The sequence below is a fragment of the Cetorhinus maximus genome, chromosome 22 (assembly GCF_964194155.1).
Source record: "Cetorhinus maximus chromosome 22, sCetMax3.hap1.1, whole genome shotgun sequence".
Lineage (NCBI taxonomy): Eukaryota > Metazoa > Chordata > Chondrichthyes > Lamniformes > Cetorhinidae > Cetorhinus > Cetorhinus maximus.
Window position 1 is genome coordinate 45,594,163 of NC_135900.1, and position 14,314 is coordinate 45,608,476.

Below are 14,314 nucleotides of genomic sequence, written 5' to 3' on the forward strand. Positions count from 1 at the left end.
CCCACATCCCATGAATGAATAAAAGAAAATGTGAAGAGCTCCCATGTTTGATACCTGCTGTCAACAACAGATGGTCTAAACCTTCCCTCAGGATTATAAACCAGATTATTGCCCATATTCAATCTGGTTTTCTAACAGGTCTGATGGCCGTCTCCTCATCTGGATCTGGATGTTCTTAACCAAGTGATTGTCATCCTCAGCTCCCTGGCTGTTCACAAACTCCATTTAGGACCTCCCCCTTGCTGCTAATCCTGCTTCCTGAACATCTCATTTCCTGGTCGCTGCAGATCTTCCCTTTCCCTGACCAGAATTAGAAAGAGGAAGGCGCAGGCCATGGATTCAAGACTTACTCTGGACATCGGAGCCCATAATCCAAGCTGACATTTCAGTGCAGTACGGAGGAAGTGCTGCATTGTCAGAGGTGCTGCCTTTCAGACAGGACGCTAAACTGAGACACTAAATGTCTGCCCTCCCTGGTGGACGTAGTGGCACTATTTCAAAGAGGAGCAGTGGAGTTCTCCCCAGTGTCCTGCCCAACATTTATCCCTCAAGCACCATAAGCAAACAATAAATGATCAGTTCATTATCAAAAAAAGGAACATATAAATGTAAATTGTTGTTGGAACAAAGTCAATTCTCTCCTCCCATTGATCATTCATTTTAAACTTCCAAAATTCCACCAGAGTGCACACAAGCAAAACATCAGCTAAATCTATTTTCCTCCTTTGCTATGTTATTTTACACTCCGTTTGCTCTACATTGCCCAAAAGAACACAGGTGATGTTCATGAGCAGATTAACTACATGATAGCAGTCACAAGTGATTTTGCTCAAGAATTAATTAATTTTTGTTCACCCTATTAATTTTTCTTTCAGTAGCCTCTTTGTCAGCTCTACAATCAGTTGGACGCACCGACATCGCCCCTAGCCAACACACCACGAGATGTAACTTGGCAAATTGTTAAAATCGCTGGATTGAGCCTTAATCCTCCAGTCTACTGACGGAGAAGCAGAATTGCTGCTGGCTGGACAAATCCCGACACTAAAACCTGCAGCTTTAAACCTTCACACAACGTACGGCTGGATTGTAAAGCGGCGCAGTGTCCGGTCAAACCCGGCCACCTCTGGGAGGGTCAAACAGAGTAGGAGAGTTAAACAGGAGGCTGGAGCGAGGCCGCTCAGACTTCCCGCCGGTCAGACTGTACCTTTCCCCGAGGCCACGGCCTGAGTTAAACAAAATCCAGTCCGTCTATGACTGCAGGAAGGACACCTCTAAACCGGGTTCCCCCTCCCCACAACCCGCCACGCTCCCGAGTCCCCCGGGCTCCCCCCTCCCCGCCCGCCGCGTCCCCCCTCCCCGCCCGCCGCGTCCCCCCTCCCCGCCCGCCGCGTCCCCCGGGCTCTCGGCTCCCCCCTCCCCGCCCGCCGCGTCCCCCGGGCTCCCGTCTCCCCGCCGCGTCCTCCGGGCTCCCGTCTCCCCGCCGCGACCCCCAGGCTCTCGGCTCCCCCCTCCCCGCCCGCCGCGTCCCCCAGGCTCTCGGCTCCCCCCTCCCCGCCCGCCGCGTCCCCCGGGCTCCCGTCTCCCCGCCGCGACCCCCGGGCTCTCGGCTCCCCCACCTCCCCGCCGCATCCCCCGGGCTCTCGGCTCTGCCCTCACCGCCGTGTCCTCCAGGCTTCCTGCTTCCCACCGCCGAGTTCCGCGCTCCCGGGTTTTTCTCGATTTTTCTCGGGCTCCGGCGGCGCGCACTGATGACCTCATCGGCTGCTTCACTCACGTTGTCTCTCCAGGGGCTGCTGAGTATTTTTAACATTTTGTTTTTATTTCAGATTGCCAACATCCACAGTATTTTGTTGACATACTGAACTGTGGTTTATTTAGTGTAATCTTTTATTTTGGGTTGTTAATGGGTTACTTCTAATCGTTTAAAATGCTAATTACATACATCACCACAGCTAGTGATATAACATCACATGATTTGGTTTCTGGTATAACCTGGTGGAAGATGTGAAGCAGAGCAGTGGTTTCTGTTTCATATACCTCTGCAGACACATGAAAAATAGTGATGGAGAAGTCTCTACCATTGTCTGAAAGCCTTGATAAGGTGACAGACCTCAACTAAGCAGAAGCATAGCCAAAATGGTATTGCAAATTTGCCAGATATTGCATTATGTTAGGCCTCACTGTGAAGGCAAACAGTGAGCAGGTCAGTATGTTGTTATTATATGATGGGTGACTGTGTGGATGATATCCCTGTCATGCAGAGTATCAATGAGGAGAAAGCCACATATAATGAAGTAGTCAAAGCACTTGATACATATTCTAACCTAAGAAAGAATACCATTGTTGAGTGGGCTAAATTTAACAAACGTACCCAATATCAGGGGGAAAGTGTTGATGCATTCATAAATGACCTATATAGACTTGCAGAGGGCTGTGAGTATGGCAGTTTGAAAGATAGCTGAGACAGCATCATCATGGGAAGTGTTGGATGATACCTTGTATGACCACTTGCAGTCTAGAGATGATCTGACCTTAGCAAAGTCAATCCAACTGAGCAGACAAGTTGAAGTCAAGAAACTGAATCGATTTGAGGTGACGGGGAGAGCCCTACCTCAAAAGCAGCAATGTCAAATATAAAAAAGGAAAGCTGAAGACAACATTCCATATAACTCTGTCCAGAAACAAAGCCAGTGTACCTGTTTATACCAAGAAAATTTCCTCATTCATTCTAACCTAAGGTAAAGAAGGAAATTGACTCTATGTTGAAGCAAAGGATTACTTCACCTGAGACAGAACCAACAAGCTGGTGCTTGGGGATGATCCCAGTGTCAAACCCCAACTGATCTATCAGAATTTGAGTAGATCTTACACAGCTGAATGCAAAGTTCATCCTATGTCATCTGTGGACGAGAGCTTAGCAAGATTGGAAAAGAGTTCAATCTTCATGAAGCTAGATGCAAAAAATGGGTTTTGCAACTACCCCTCGATGAAGAGTCTAAGTTGCTCACAACCTTCATTAATCCATTTGAAAGGTTTTGTTTCAACAGATTACCCTTCAACATCACATCAGTGCCAGAAATCTTCCAGAGGACAATGTCAAGCATTCTAGAAGGACTGGATGAAGTCTTATGTCACATGGATGATGTCCTTCTCCATGGGTCCACTCAGACAGAATATGATATTAGAGTGCGAGCTGTTGTGCAATGCCTAGAGGAAGCCAGATGTACTCAATAACGAATGCAAATTCTCGCAGTCGACTGTCAAGTTCCTTGGGCATATTGTGGATGCATCTGGTTGATCCACAGAAGACATGAGCAATCAAAGAGGTTCCAGCTCTTTGTAACGTGACTGAGCTCGAGATTCATAGGTATGGTAAACCAAAGTTGGAATGTTCCTGCCCAACCTAGCTGTCGTCAATAATATACTATGTCAGCTGTTGTGACAAGACAATACATGGCGCTGGGAGGAAGCACAGCAGAGGTCTTTTGAGAAAATCAAAGATATTGATATCACCTGATATTTTAGCTCACTATCAATGTTGCAGATGCATCTTCTACAGGATTGTGAGCTGTACTTTTTCAGATACAGACATATGGAAAGTGCAGACTAGTTTAGTATGCATTTTGTTCACTGACCGAGACTGAGCGAGATATACGGTGATAGAGAAAGAAGGATTAGCTGCTACATGGGAGAAGCTCGTATATTATGTTCCCGGTCTCCACTTCAAGATAGACCACAAGTCCTTAGTGACACTCTTAAAATTTTGAGGAGTTATCAAAAATGCCTCCATTAGTACAACAATTCAAACTGAGGAATGTGAGGCTTGATGCAAAGACAGAGTATGTTCCAGGAAAGCAACAAAATGCTGTTGGTGCTTTGTCCTGCATCCCAGTGGCAAGGCCCAAACAAGATGATGTAGTCCTTGTTGAAGAGGTAGAAACCTTTGCATTGACAACAACCACAACTATACCAGCAACAACTCAGTGACTGAATGAAATCAGAGATGAAGAATGAAGAATGAGCTTAGGTCAGAGAGTACTGCATCAAAAGGATGGCTAGCATACATGCCACACAATCCCATTCTTGGACAGTACTATGAACCGAGAGGACTACATCTCAGTATAGGTGATGATTTACTCATCTGTGACGAGAGAGTGGTCAATCCTAGAGTTCTGAGACTTGATATAGTGCAATGATTGCACCAAGGACATTTGGGCATCACAAAATGTTGAGCAGGTGCAAAATATTCTGTTTGGTGGCCAGGTCTCTCAAAGTTGCTGGAAGAGATGACATCAAACTGTATTACTTGTGCTATTCATTGTCAGGAGACAAGAGAACCGTTGATGCCATCTTCCTTTCCATCAAGACGATGGAACATCTTGTGATGGACTCTTCAAACACAGAGGTTAAAATGTTCTTGATCATAGTAGACTACTACTTTAGATGGATAGAAATCAAGCAACTGTAGTGTCACACATTCCTGAAGCAATGATTACATCGCTGAAGGAGATATTTGCAACACTTGGAATCCCAGAGCTTATAATCTCAGACAATGGACTGCAGTTTACCAATGAATATTTTAAAGAATTCATGGCATTGTATGGATTTTTCCATACTACCAGCTCACCAAGATACCCTCAAGCCAATGGTGAAGCTGAAAGAGGAGTGGATACAGTAAAAGCATTGCTGAAGAATGATGACATCCAGTTTGTACTTCTGAGCTATTGTTCAACTCCACTCCAAAATGGTCTAGCACCATGTGAATTCCTAATGGGAGGAAAACTGAGAACGCTACACTCTCTCTCTCTCTCTCTCACTCACGCTCACACACTCACTCACTCACACACACGCGTCACAAGTACACGCTGTGATGACTTGGATAAAGTGAGAGAGAAAGAGGACAAATATTGTTCTAGCCAGATGTCAAACAGCACAAGACATGTAACTTGCCAGAACTGCAGCCAGGAGAGCCAGTTTGGATCCATGACCAAGCTTGCTATGGACAAGTGGTCGAAGAGACACAACATTCACAGTCCTACCTCATCTAAACAGAGCACAGAACAGTGAAACGGAACAGACATGCTCTTGTTGTCATACAGAAGAAGCCTCCCACTCTATGGAAGCAGTCATTACCCAATCAACCCAGCCAGGGATGTTACATTCATCCACCAATCCAGATAGCAACCTGACTGGTGAACCTGATTCATCAGAATTAAAGTGGTTTGTTTGATCTTCTCAATACAGAAATGAGAATCCGAGACTTGGTGGTGGGGGAGAGAGGGGAGATGTAGTGTATTGTGTTATATTAGATATTGGGTTGTTAATGGGTTAATTCTAATTGTTTAATATGTTAGTCATAAATTGTGTACATTATCACCGGAAGTGATACCTCACATGGTCTCGTACAGCTTCATGGAACATGTAAGCCAGAGAAGTAAGATGTTTCAATAAAGTTCCTGTTTCAAATACCTCTGCAGACTCGTGAAGTATTTTGTATTGGTCTAACAATACAAAGAATATTGTAATTCCCACAATCCTAAAGGTAAAACTCCGCCCTAACTCATTGTGCATCCCTCCAAATATCTTCCACCTCCTAGTGACTCACTTCCCTCTGTGCTAGTCCAGTGGTATTCAATATACATTGGCTATTAGACAATTATGCACATCTAGATTCCCTTTCTGATTAGTAAATAGAAAATAATAGACGCTGTCATTGAGATATCCTAAAGCCATCAATGAAGCTGAAAGAGGAGTGCATACAGTGAAAGCACTGATCTCAGTGCTCATATTCACATAGTGTAAGCATATGGGCTACAATTATTTGTTAAAATGGTAAGTCAAAAATCAGAATGTGATTAATATTTGATCACTGAGCATTTTCTTACCTTGACAACTTGCATTTATATAGCACCTTAAACGCAGTAAAAATCCTAATTTGCTTCACAGAGGCATTATCCAACAAAATTTTACACTTAGCTACATGATACGATATTAGAGTAGATGACCAAAAGTTTGATCAAAGCGATCAAAGTTTAAGGGGTGTCTTAAGGGTGGAAAAGAGAGGTAGAGTCACAGAAGTTTAGGGAGCGATGTTAGCTGCGGCTCAGTTGGTAGCATACTCACCTTTGAGTCAGAAGGTTTTGGATTCAATTCTGACTGGAGGACTTGAGCACAAAAATCAAGCTGATTGTACTGCGCGAGCAGGGAAGCGCTGCACTATCAGTGGTGCTGTCTTTTGGATGAGATGTTAAATAGAGGCCATATCTGCCCTCTCAGATGGATGTAAAAGAACTTATGGCACAATTTTAAATTAGGTTGCGAATAATCAACCCAAATTAGTGCCAGAGTGAGAGAAAAAAGCTGTGTGAATTGTGTGAAAATGAAATAGCTGCCGCTGCAGCAATGAGTGCACAGCTATGGCCTATAATGAATTGGGAAGCTGATGGTGTCATAGAGACATTTGAGAAGTTTAAACAAAGTGCAGACATGCATTCAATAGTTTTCTAAAAGGCATTGATGAAGAGGAAAGGGTCAACTACATCATTTTACTGGCCAAGAGAAAAAGGGTTAGATTTGTTTTAATAGCTGGGAGATGAGTGAGGATGACAGTAAAAACCCAGGCAACATTTTTTAAAAATTCAGCACACATCTCCAGCCAAAGTCAAATCATCAGCTTCATCAATATGAATTTCAAAGCCTGAGCCAGTACAGACACCTGTTTAGACCTCACCTTTGGAAGGATATATTGGTCTTGGAGGCAATGCAGCATAAATTTGCCAGAATTATACCTGGACTAAGTGTTAAGTTATAAGTAGTGACAACACAAACGGGTTGCATTCTCCGGATTATAGAAGGTTAAGGGGTGATTTGTTTTCAAATATTATGGGGAACATATAGAGTAGATAAAGAGAAATTATTTAACTAGATGTTTAGCACTGGGGGCAGAGTTTAAACCTATAGAGCCAAACTTTTCTGGAGTGAAATTAGGAAACACTTTTACACACCAAAAGTGGTAGAAATTCGGAACTATCATCTGCAAACTGTAACTAATGCTGGATTAATAATTTTTAAAACTGAGATTGATAAGATTTTTGTTAACCAAAGGTATTGATGGAAATGGGGCAAAAGCAGGTATATGAAGTTGGATGCTCTGAATCAGATATTCTGGTTTATGAGCTGACCAAATTGAAGTTTCTCAATTTAAAGAAAAGACTGGAAGCATCAGAACTCAAGCCATGATCCAACTATTTTATCTAGCCCTTGATAAAAATCAAGCCTCCTGGAGGTGTCAAGCAATCATTTGGTTTAAAAGTCTAATCTATTTTCTCATTCACAGCTCTATAATTTTAATTGATTTTCAATGTGTCATTCCTACTAATCATTGAAAATAGGAGCAGGATTAGGTCATTCGGCCCTTCGAGCCTGCTCCACCATTCAATACGATCATGGCTGATCCTCTATCTCAATGCCATACTCCCACTCTCTCCCCATACCACTTGACACCTTTAGAGTCTAAAAATTATTTATTTCCTTCTTAAACATATTCAGTGACTTGGCTTCCACAGCCTTCTGTGGTAGAGAATTCCACAGGTTCACCACCCTCTGAGTGAAGAAATTCCCTTAACTCAGTTCTAAGTGGCCTACCCTGTATCCTGAGACTGTGGCCCCTTGTTCCAGACCCCCCAGCCAGAGGAAACATCATCCATGCATCCAGTCTGTTCAGCCCTGTCAGAATTTTATACGTTTCAATGAGATCCCCTCCCATTCTTCCAAACTCCAGTGAATACAGAAACAAAAACAGAAAATGCTAGAAAAGCTCAGCAGGTCTGACAGCATTTATGGAGAGAGAAACAGAGCTGATGTTTTGAGTCTGTATGACCCTTCTTCAAACGGCAATGGTTTCATGGTCAACATCAGACTTTTAATTGCAGATTTTTATTGAATTCAAATTCCACCATCTGCCATGGTAGCAGTTGAACCCAGGTCCCCAAAGCATTACCCTGAGTCTCTGGATTACCAGTCCAGTGACAATACCACTATGCCACTACCTCCCCTTGACCATTTAAACAATACTCTGTCATTCTATTTTTCCTACTGAAGTGGATAACTTTACACTTATCCACGTTTTACTGCATCTGCCATGTATTTGCCCATTCACTCAACTTGTCTAAATCACCTTGAAGCCTCTTAACATCCTCCTCATTGCTCATATTTCCACATAGTTCTGTGTCATCAGCAAACTTGGAAATATTACATTTGGTTCCCTCATCTATATCATTGATATATATTGTGAATAGCTGGGGCCCAAACACGTCCCTGCGCTACCCCACTAGTCACCGTCTGCCACCCCAAAAAAGATCCATTTATTCCTACTCTCGGTTTCCTGTCCGTTAACCAATTCTCAATCCATGCCAATATATTACTCCAATCCCATGTACTTGAATTTTGCACACTAACCTCTTATGTGGGACTTTATCAAAGCTTTCTGAAAATCCAAATACACCACATCCACTGGTTCTCCCTTATCTATTCTGCTAGTTACGTCCTCAAAAAACTCCAGTAGTTTTGTCAAACATGATTTCCCTTTCATAAATCTATGTTGACTTTGTCTAGTTCCGTTGATATGTTCTAAGTGTCCTGTTATCACATCCTTTATAATAGACTCTAGCGTTTTCCCTACCACTGATGTTAGGCTAACCAGTCTGTAATTCCCTGTTTTCCCCACTTTTTTAAATAGTGGGGTTACATTTGCCACCCTCCAGTCTGCCGGAGCTGTTCTAGAATCTATAGGAGTTTGGAAGATGACGACCAATGTATCCACTATTTCCATGGCCACCTCCTTTAGTACCCTGGGATTTAGTGGCTTTCAGTCCCATTAATTTCTCCAGCACTACTTTTTTAGTGATACTAATTTCCTTCAATTTCTCCTTCTCACTGGACCCTTAGTTCCTTAGCATTTCCGGGATGTTATTTGTGTCTTCCTCTGTGAACTAAAGTGGTTGTTTGATTGCTCTGCCATTTCCTTGTTCTCCATTATAAGGGACCTACAATTGTCTTCACTAATATTTTTCTTTTTACATTCTCGTAGAAGTTTTTACAGTCTGCTTTTATGTTCCTTGCAAGTTTACTCTCATACTCTATTTTTCCTCTCTTAATCAATCTCTTGGTCCTCCTTTGCTGAATTCTAAACTGCTCCCAACCCTCAGGCTTGCTACTTTTTCTAGCAACTTTATATGAGTCCTCTTTGGATCTAATATTATCCATAATTTCTTTTGTTAGCTATGGTGAGGCTACTTTTCCTGTTGCTTTTCCTAATCTTAAAGGCATTATTTCATAAATATTACCAATATTGTTGGCAGCTATGCTAATTGAAGATCCATTATGTCTTCTTCACTTGGTATATATGTGAAGAATTATGTAGGAAATATATGAATTAAGCCAGCTGAAATTTATTCCAGAAAATAATGTCCCAGATCACAATGTTGATATTCTGATTTTTAAGGCAATTTTGAATATCATAGTCATATTTTTTGACTGCTGACCATTTCGTGCTGTTTTAGTTTCCATAACTTGTATTTTATAACAAAGAGCCAACTGTACAATAGTAATTCCTTGTCAGCTAAGTTATATGGGTATTAATGACTAGCTAATGACAAGGCTACAGAGAAGTAAGTTGATACTTTTCACACCAATTATGTTTGGAACATTTTAAAAAAATGTTTATTCTTTCATGTATCTCTGGAAAGGCTAGCATTTATTGCCAATCCTAACTACCTTTGAATTGAGTGGCTTGCTAGGGCTATTTCAGAAGGCAGTTAAGAGTCAACCACATTACTGTGGGTTTGGAGTCACATGTAGGCAAACCAGGTAAGGATGGCAGATTTCCTTCCCTAAAGGGCATTAGTGAATCAGATGGGCTTTTAATGACAATCGACAATAGTTTCGTGGTCACCATTACTGAGAATAGTTTTCAATTCCAGACTTTTATTAATTAATTGAATTTAAATTCAATTGGTGGAATAAGGGGAGATGGTGGTGAAGTGATAATGTCACTGGACTAGTAAGCCAGAGGTCCAGGCTAATGATCTGGGGACATGGATTTAAATATCATCATAGCAGCTAGTGGAATTTAAATTCAGTTAATAAATCTGAAATTATAAAGCTAGTCTCAGTAATGGTGACCATGAGAACTATCATTAATTGGTGTAAAAAGCCATCTGGTTCACTATAATTTCTTCAGGGAATGAAATCTGCCATCCCTACTTGGTCTGGCCTACGTGTGACTCCAGACTGTGGTTGAGTCTTAACTGCCCTTTGAAATGGCCTGGCAAGCTCCAAGTTCAAGGGCAATTAGGGATGGGCAACAAATGCTGGCCTTGACAGGGATGCCCACATCCCATGAAAGAAAACATACCAAGAGGTCAATTTTAAACCTCCCCCTAACCTCACCCAACACCTGGCTTTCTGGTTGGGGGTTTAAAATGAAAGGGGGGGCTTATACCCTCTATCTTCCCCCCCCCGCCCTCCACAACTATTGTAATTTACCAGAAAATAGGACAGGCAAGGGCTTACTTTACATTCTTCAGCACAACAGTCAATTTTAGCTGGTGAAATTAGGAAGCCTACACAAGGCCAACCCTGAAAAATACATCATGGTTGTCATACAAGAGGCTAAGTGCTCCTAATACAATATTTGCTCCTGCCCATTGGCCCTAACAACACTCATACAGGTTCTGGGAGGAAGACTGTGACGGATCATTCAAATAAGGCATGGAGTTAAGATGGCTTGGGCCTTGACTTCATGCTGAGCTCTCCCCAAGAAAAAAGCGCACAAAACAAAACATTTGAATGCTACATGTGCTAAGAGGAATTTCACCCCCACAACGTTTGTCCTATTATCTCCAAAACACAGCTAAGCATTAAAGCGAGTTGTGTGACATGCTTAAAATATGGTAACAGTAACAAGAAGCAAATTGCAAACAACAAATTACTTTTCATCATTCATTTTGCATGGTTAGGATAGCCGTGTTTATAGACAGCATAGCTGTTTAGCTGCTTCCAGAGTTTTTTTCACTTTTTAAATATTATTTCCAAATCGTGGTGATAGATCGTCCTAAATCTTTTGCTCTTCCAGCTTTTGAACCAAATGTCTGACCAAGGCGATTTTTCAAATCACAATCAGCTCCATCATTCACTGCCAATTCTTCATCACAACTGACAAAAGCAAAAAAATGAAGAATTTGATTTAAGTAGATTGTCTTTAAAGTTTAAAATAGTTATTTGTTTAGCTGAGGATTCGTCAGTCATTTTGTATTTTTCTAATGTGCATTGTGCTTTGAGTATGATGAATAATACATTGGGTATGGTAATTAATACATTGGTTGACATGTATGAGTTATCAGAGCTTGGAAAATCTGATAAAATAATTAAATCAGGGAAACCTTTGAAATGGCATTGAGCCACAGATCTTTCCCTTTAGATCTTCCGGTGCTTTTGAAGAATTTGTAGGGCTACAATCTTTTACTAAACATGTGGAGGGACCTGTTTCCAGGCACCTCTGGGTAGATGGCAACATTCTAAAGCATTCTTATGGACCAGCTGTGTCTGTGAGAGCCTAGACTGCTCTCCTTAGACAGGAACATGATTCTTAATAATGTCACCAAGTCTTGTACAGGGGGATAAATTGGTCAAGCAGAGCACTTAGTGGTTTCTTTACATTGTCACAAGTTCTGTTGAATCTTTCAACCCAGAAGGGGTTTGTGAATGGCTGAATGAGGAGACCCTCCCATGAAGATGATGTCCACACCCATGCAAGTCCCCATATGGAGGGCATAAAGTTCAAAACTAGGTTTGTTTCAAATTGCTTTCTCAGGTTATGGTTTTGGAGGCCTCCCTATATCTCTCAGATTATTATTTACTCTTTGTTTTGACTGTTCAATAGTTTGAATGGTACCAAGTGTCAACTGACACCAGGATTGCTTTGCAGTATTATCCCAATCATTGCTAAACATGCAGAACAAATATTCCCTTTCAAAGGGGAATTTTATATCATAAGATATTTCCTTTCAGTGGTATTGTCTGCAGGAAGGGAATCAGATTCCATAAAAAAGTATGCAACATCCAGCTCTATCCCTCTCACCGCTATCTCTGGTTAATAAAAACAGTGTATTGGAAATACTCAGCAGGTCTGACAGCATCAATGGAGAGAGAAACAGAGTTAACATTTCAAGTCGAACATGATTCTTCAGGACCCAATATTTGGTTCCATGGCTGCCACCTAATACTGGCCAACCAGCTGCCACCCAGCTTGGCTCCCACTAAAAATCCACATCCTGGTCCCAAACTCTGACCCTACTCTGGCTCAGGCTGAGCTTAACTACATGCAACCTCGGTGCCCTGTTTGGCACTGAAGAGTGATTTAAATCCCATGTTATCCATACCAAGATATCCATCACCTCCAATGACAGTGCCGACCTTTACCTTTCCCTCACACCTGCTAACATTGAAACCTTCATTTACGCCTTCATCACATAACTCTCAAATACTCTTCCTATCAACTTCCTAAATCCCATCCTATGTAACTACAATTAATTCAAAATTCTTCAGCCCACACTAGCTCTATTTCACCCTTTTCTCTTGGCTTCCTGGCCCCAGACTCATTGAATTCAAATTTTTGTCTTGATTTACAATTCATGGTCATCGTCCCTCCCTACCTGTGCAATCTTCTACAGCCCTGCATGTCAGCACAAGTCCTTTGTTCCAGCCTTTTATGCATTCCTCCTCCCTTCTTTCCACTTTTGACTGTTTTGGCCTCATATTCTGAAATGTTCTTACTAAGCCTTACCACTTTCCCATCCTTCAAATGCTTCCTCAAAACTCACCTTCTTTGATCATATCTTTGTTCATTCTTCCTAACTCTTCTCCCACTCCTACTTGGGATTCATTTTCTCCTCTGTGAAGTACTTTGTATATTTTACCATGTTAAAAGTACAACACAGATACAAGCTGTGCCTGTTTCCTCCTTGGATGGATCAGATTTAATATGCCTTTTGTTTTTGATTAATCTCAGTGCCTGTTAGTGCTGACATTCCTTCAGTGATGACATTCCTTCAGTGACAATCAAATGTTGATGTTCTCTCAATGCCTGTTGGTATCATTGAATTCCTAATACATAAAGGTTTAAAAACATCTTCAGCACTGCAAGTCCTAACTGGACATGGCTACATTTAGTAGTCTTACTGTCATTGCATATCTCGTTTGGAACAATACAGGAAGTAGCTGTTCATGAACTCAAGGTAAATTTGATAAGTCACAATATCATGCTTAGACCTTGTTGCAAGCTTTGTTGATTGAAGGTGCAAATAAGCTTTACCCAGGAGAAAACGAACTAGTGCACTGACAGTTTCTGGGACTTCACATGTTTTAGAAATAGGAGATTACATGTCGCATCACCTATTTGCAACATCAAGACAGCTTTTTCATGTAAAAACTTTCCCCAGAACCTATCATGCTGGGCAATATTTTTATTGTGTACAGTGGATGCAAAATAAGGAAGAAATAGCAATTCGCTTGGATTTATTTTCAAGCTATGTCTCAGGGGGTATAAAACTCAACTATTCTGTATTTTTTCTTGAAAGGTTTTGTGACAATTATAATTTCATTAACATTTTTGTATAAGAAACCCAAAGTTTTAGATTATTAATTGTGAATAACTTACAGGATGACATAATTGCCAAGAGCTTCTTTGGAAGGATTTTTGCTCAACTTGCAATCTGGTATATCGCCATTAGGTACAACAATATTCAATGTGTCATTGATGAGATTGTATTTCATGATTCGGTCATTAGCTGTGCTGGATGCCAGTGAAGGAGAAGCATTCACCTACATGGGGAAAGAAATCATTTTACAAGAATAGAAATGTCTGCAACATGTAGAGCTAAAAACGGGATAAAGCTGGTTTTCAAGCATGGGGATTGTGAACCATGATTACTCTACACTCAACTGAGGCGATGTAGGAAACACACAAACTTCATACCGCCTGCTCATCACCATTGTGACATGCAGCTCAGTCCTGCTGACTGACTACACAAGAAAGCAGGGGTACAGTTGTGTGTGTGGTTAGCACAAGTTAACACTTCTTAAAATCTTCTTCCTACACTTCTTAAAATTAGACTGCACCTCTTAAAGGTGAGGTGCAGCAGATGGTAGAACTTTCTACACAAAAGTGTACTTCTGAAGGAATAAAGTGCCAATGAAATAGCAGGCCAAAGGGATGGCTCCCAGGTTCTCTGACATGGCGCTGGAGGCCCTAATC

At 41.5% G+C, this 14,314-nt stretch overlaps 2 protein-coding genes across 3 annotated transcripts in view; both read right to left on the reverse strand.

Annotated features, from left to right (window-relative positions):
* snrpb2 (small nuclear ribonucleoprotein polypeptide B2) overlaps positions 1–1,791 on the reverse strand; it is a 29,215-nt gene extending 27,424 nt beyond the window's left edge. Inside the window, exon 1 of one of the 2 annotated variants that reach the window (XM_078568229.1) lies at positions 1,657–1,791. The gene's annotated coding sequence lies outside the window, so the exon portion shown is untranslated. Of the gene's footprint in view, positions 1–350; positions 1,068–1,656 lie in introns of those variants that run through there. The other variant, XM_078568230.1, reaches the window with a different exon arrangement.
* A 9,228-nt stretch (positions 1,792–11,019) lies between these two features.
* Positions 11,020–14,314, reverse strand: part of LOC144696373 (polyglutamylase complex subunit TTLL1-like) — a 65,684-nt gene continuing 62,389 nt past the window's right edge. Inside the window, 2 exon segments of the mRNA XM_078567583.1 lie at positions 11,020–11,214; positions 13,718–13,881. Of these exon segments, the coding sequence (XP_078423709.1) occupies positions 11,085–11,214; positions 13,718–13,881 (294 nt within the window). The 3' untranslated portion in view covers positions 11,020–11,084.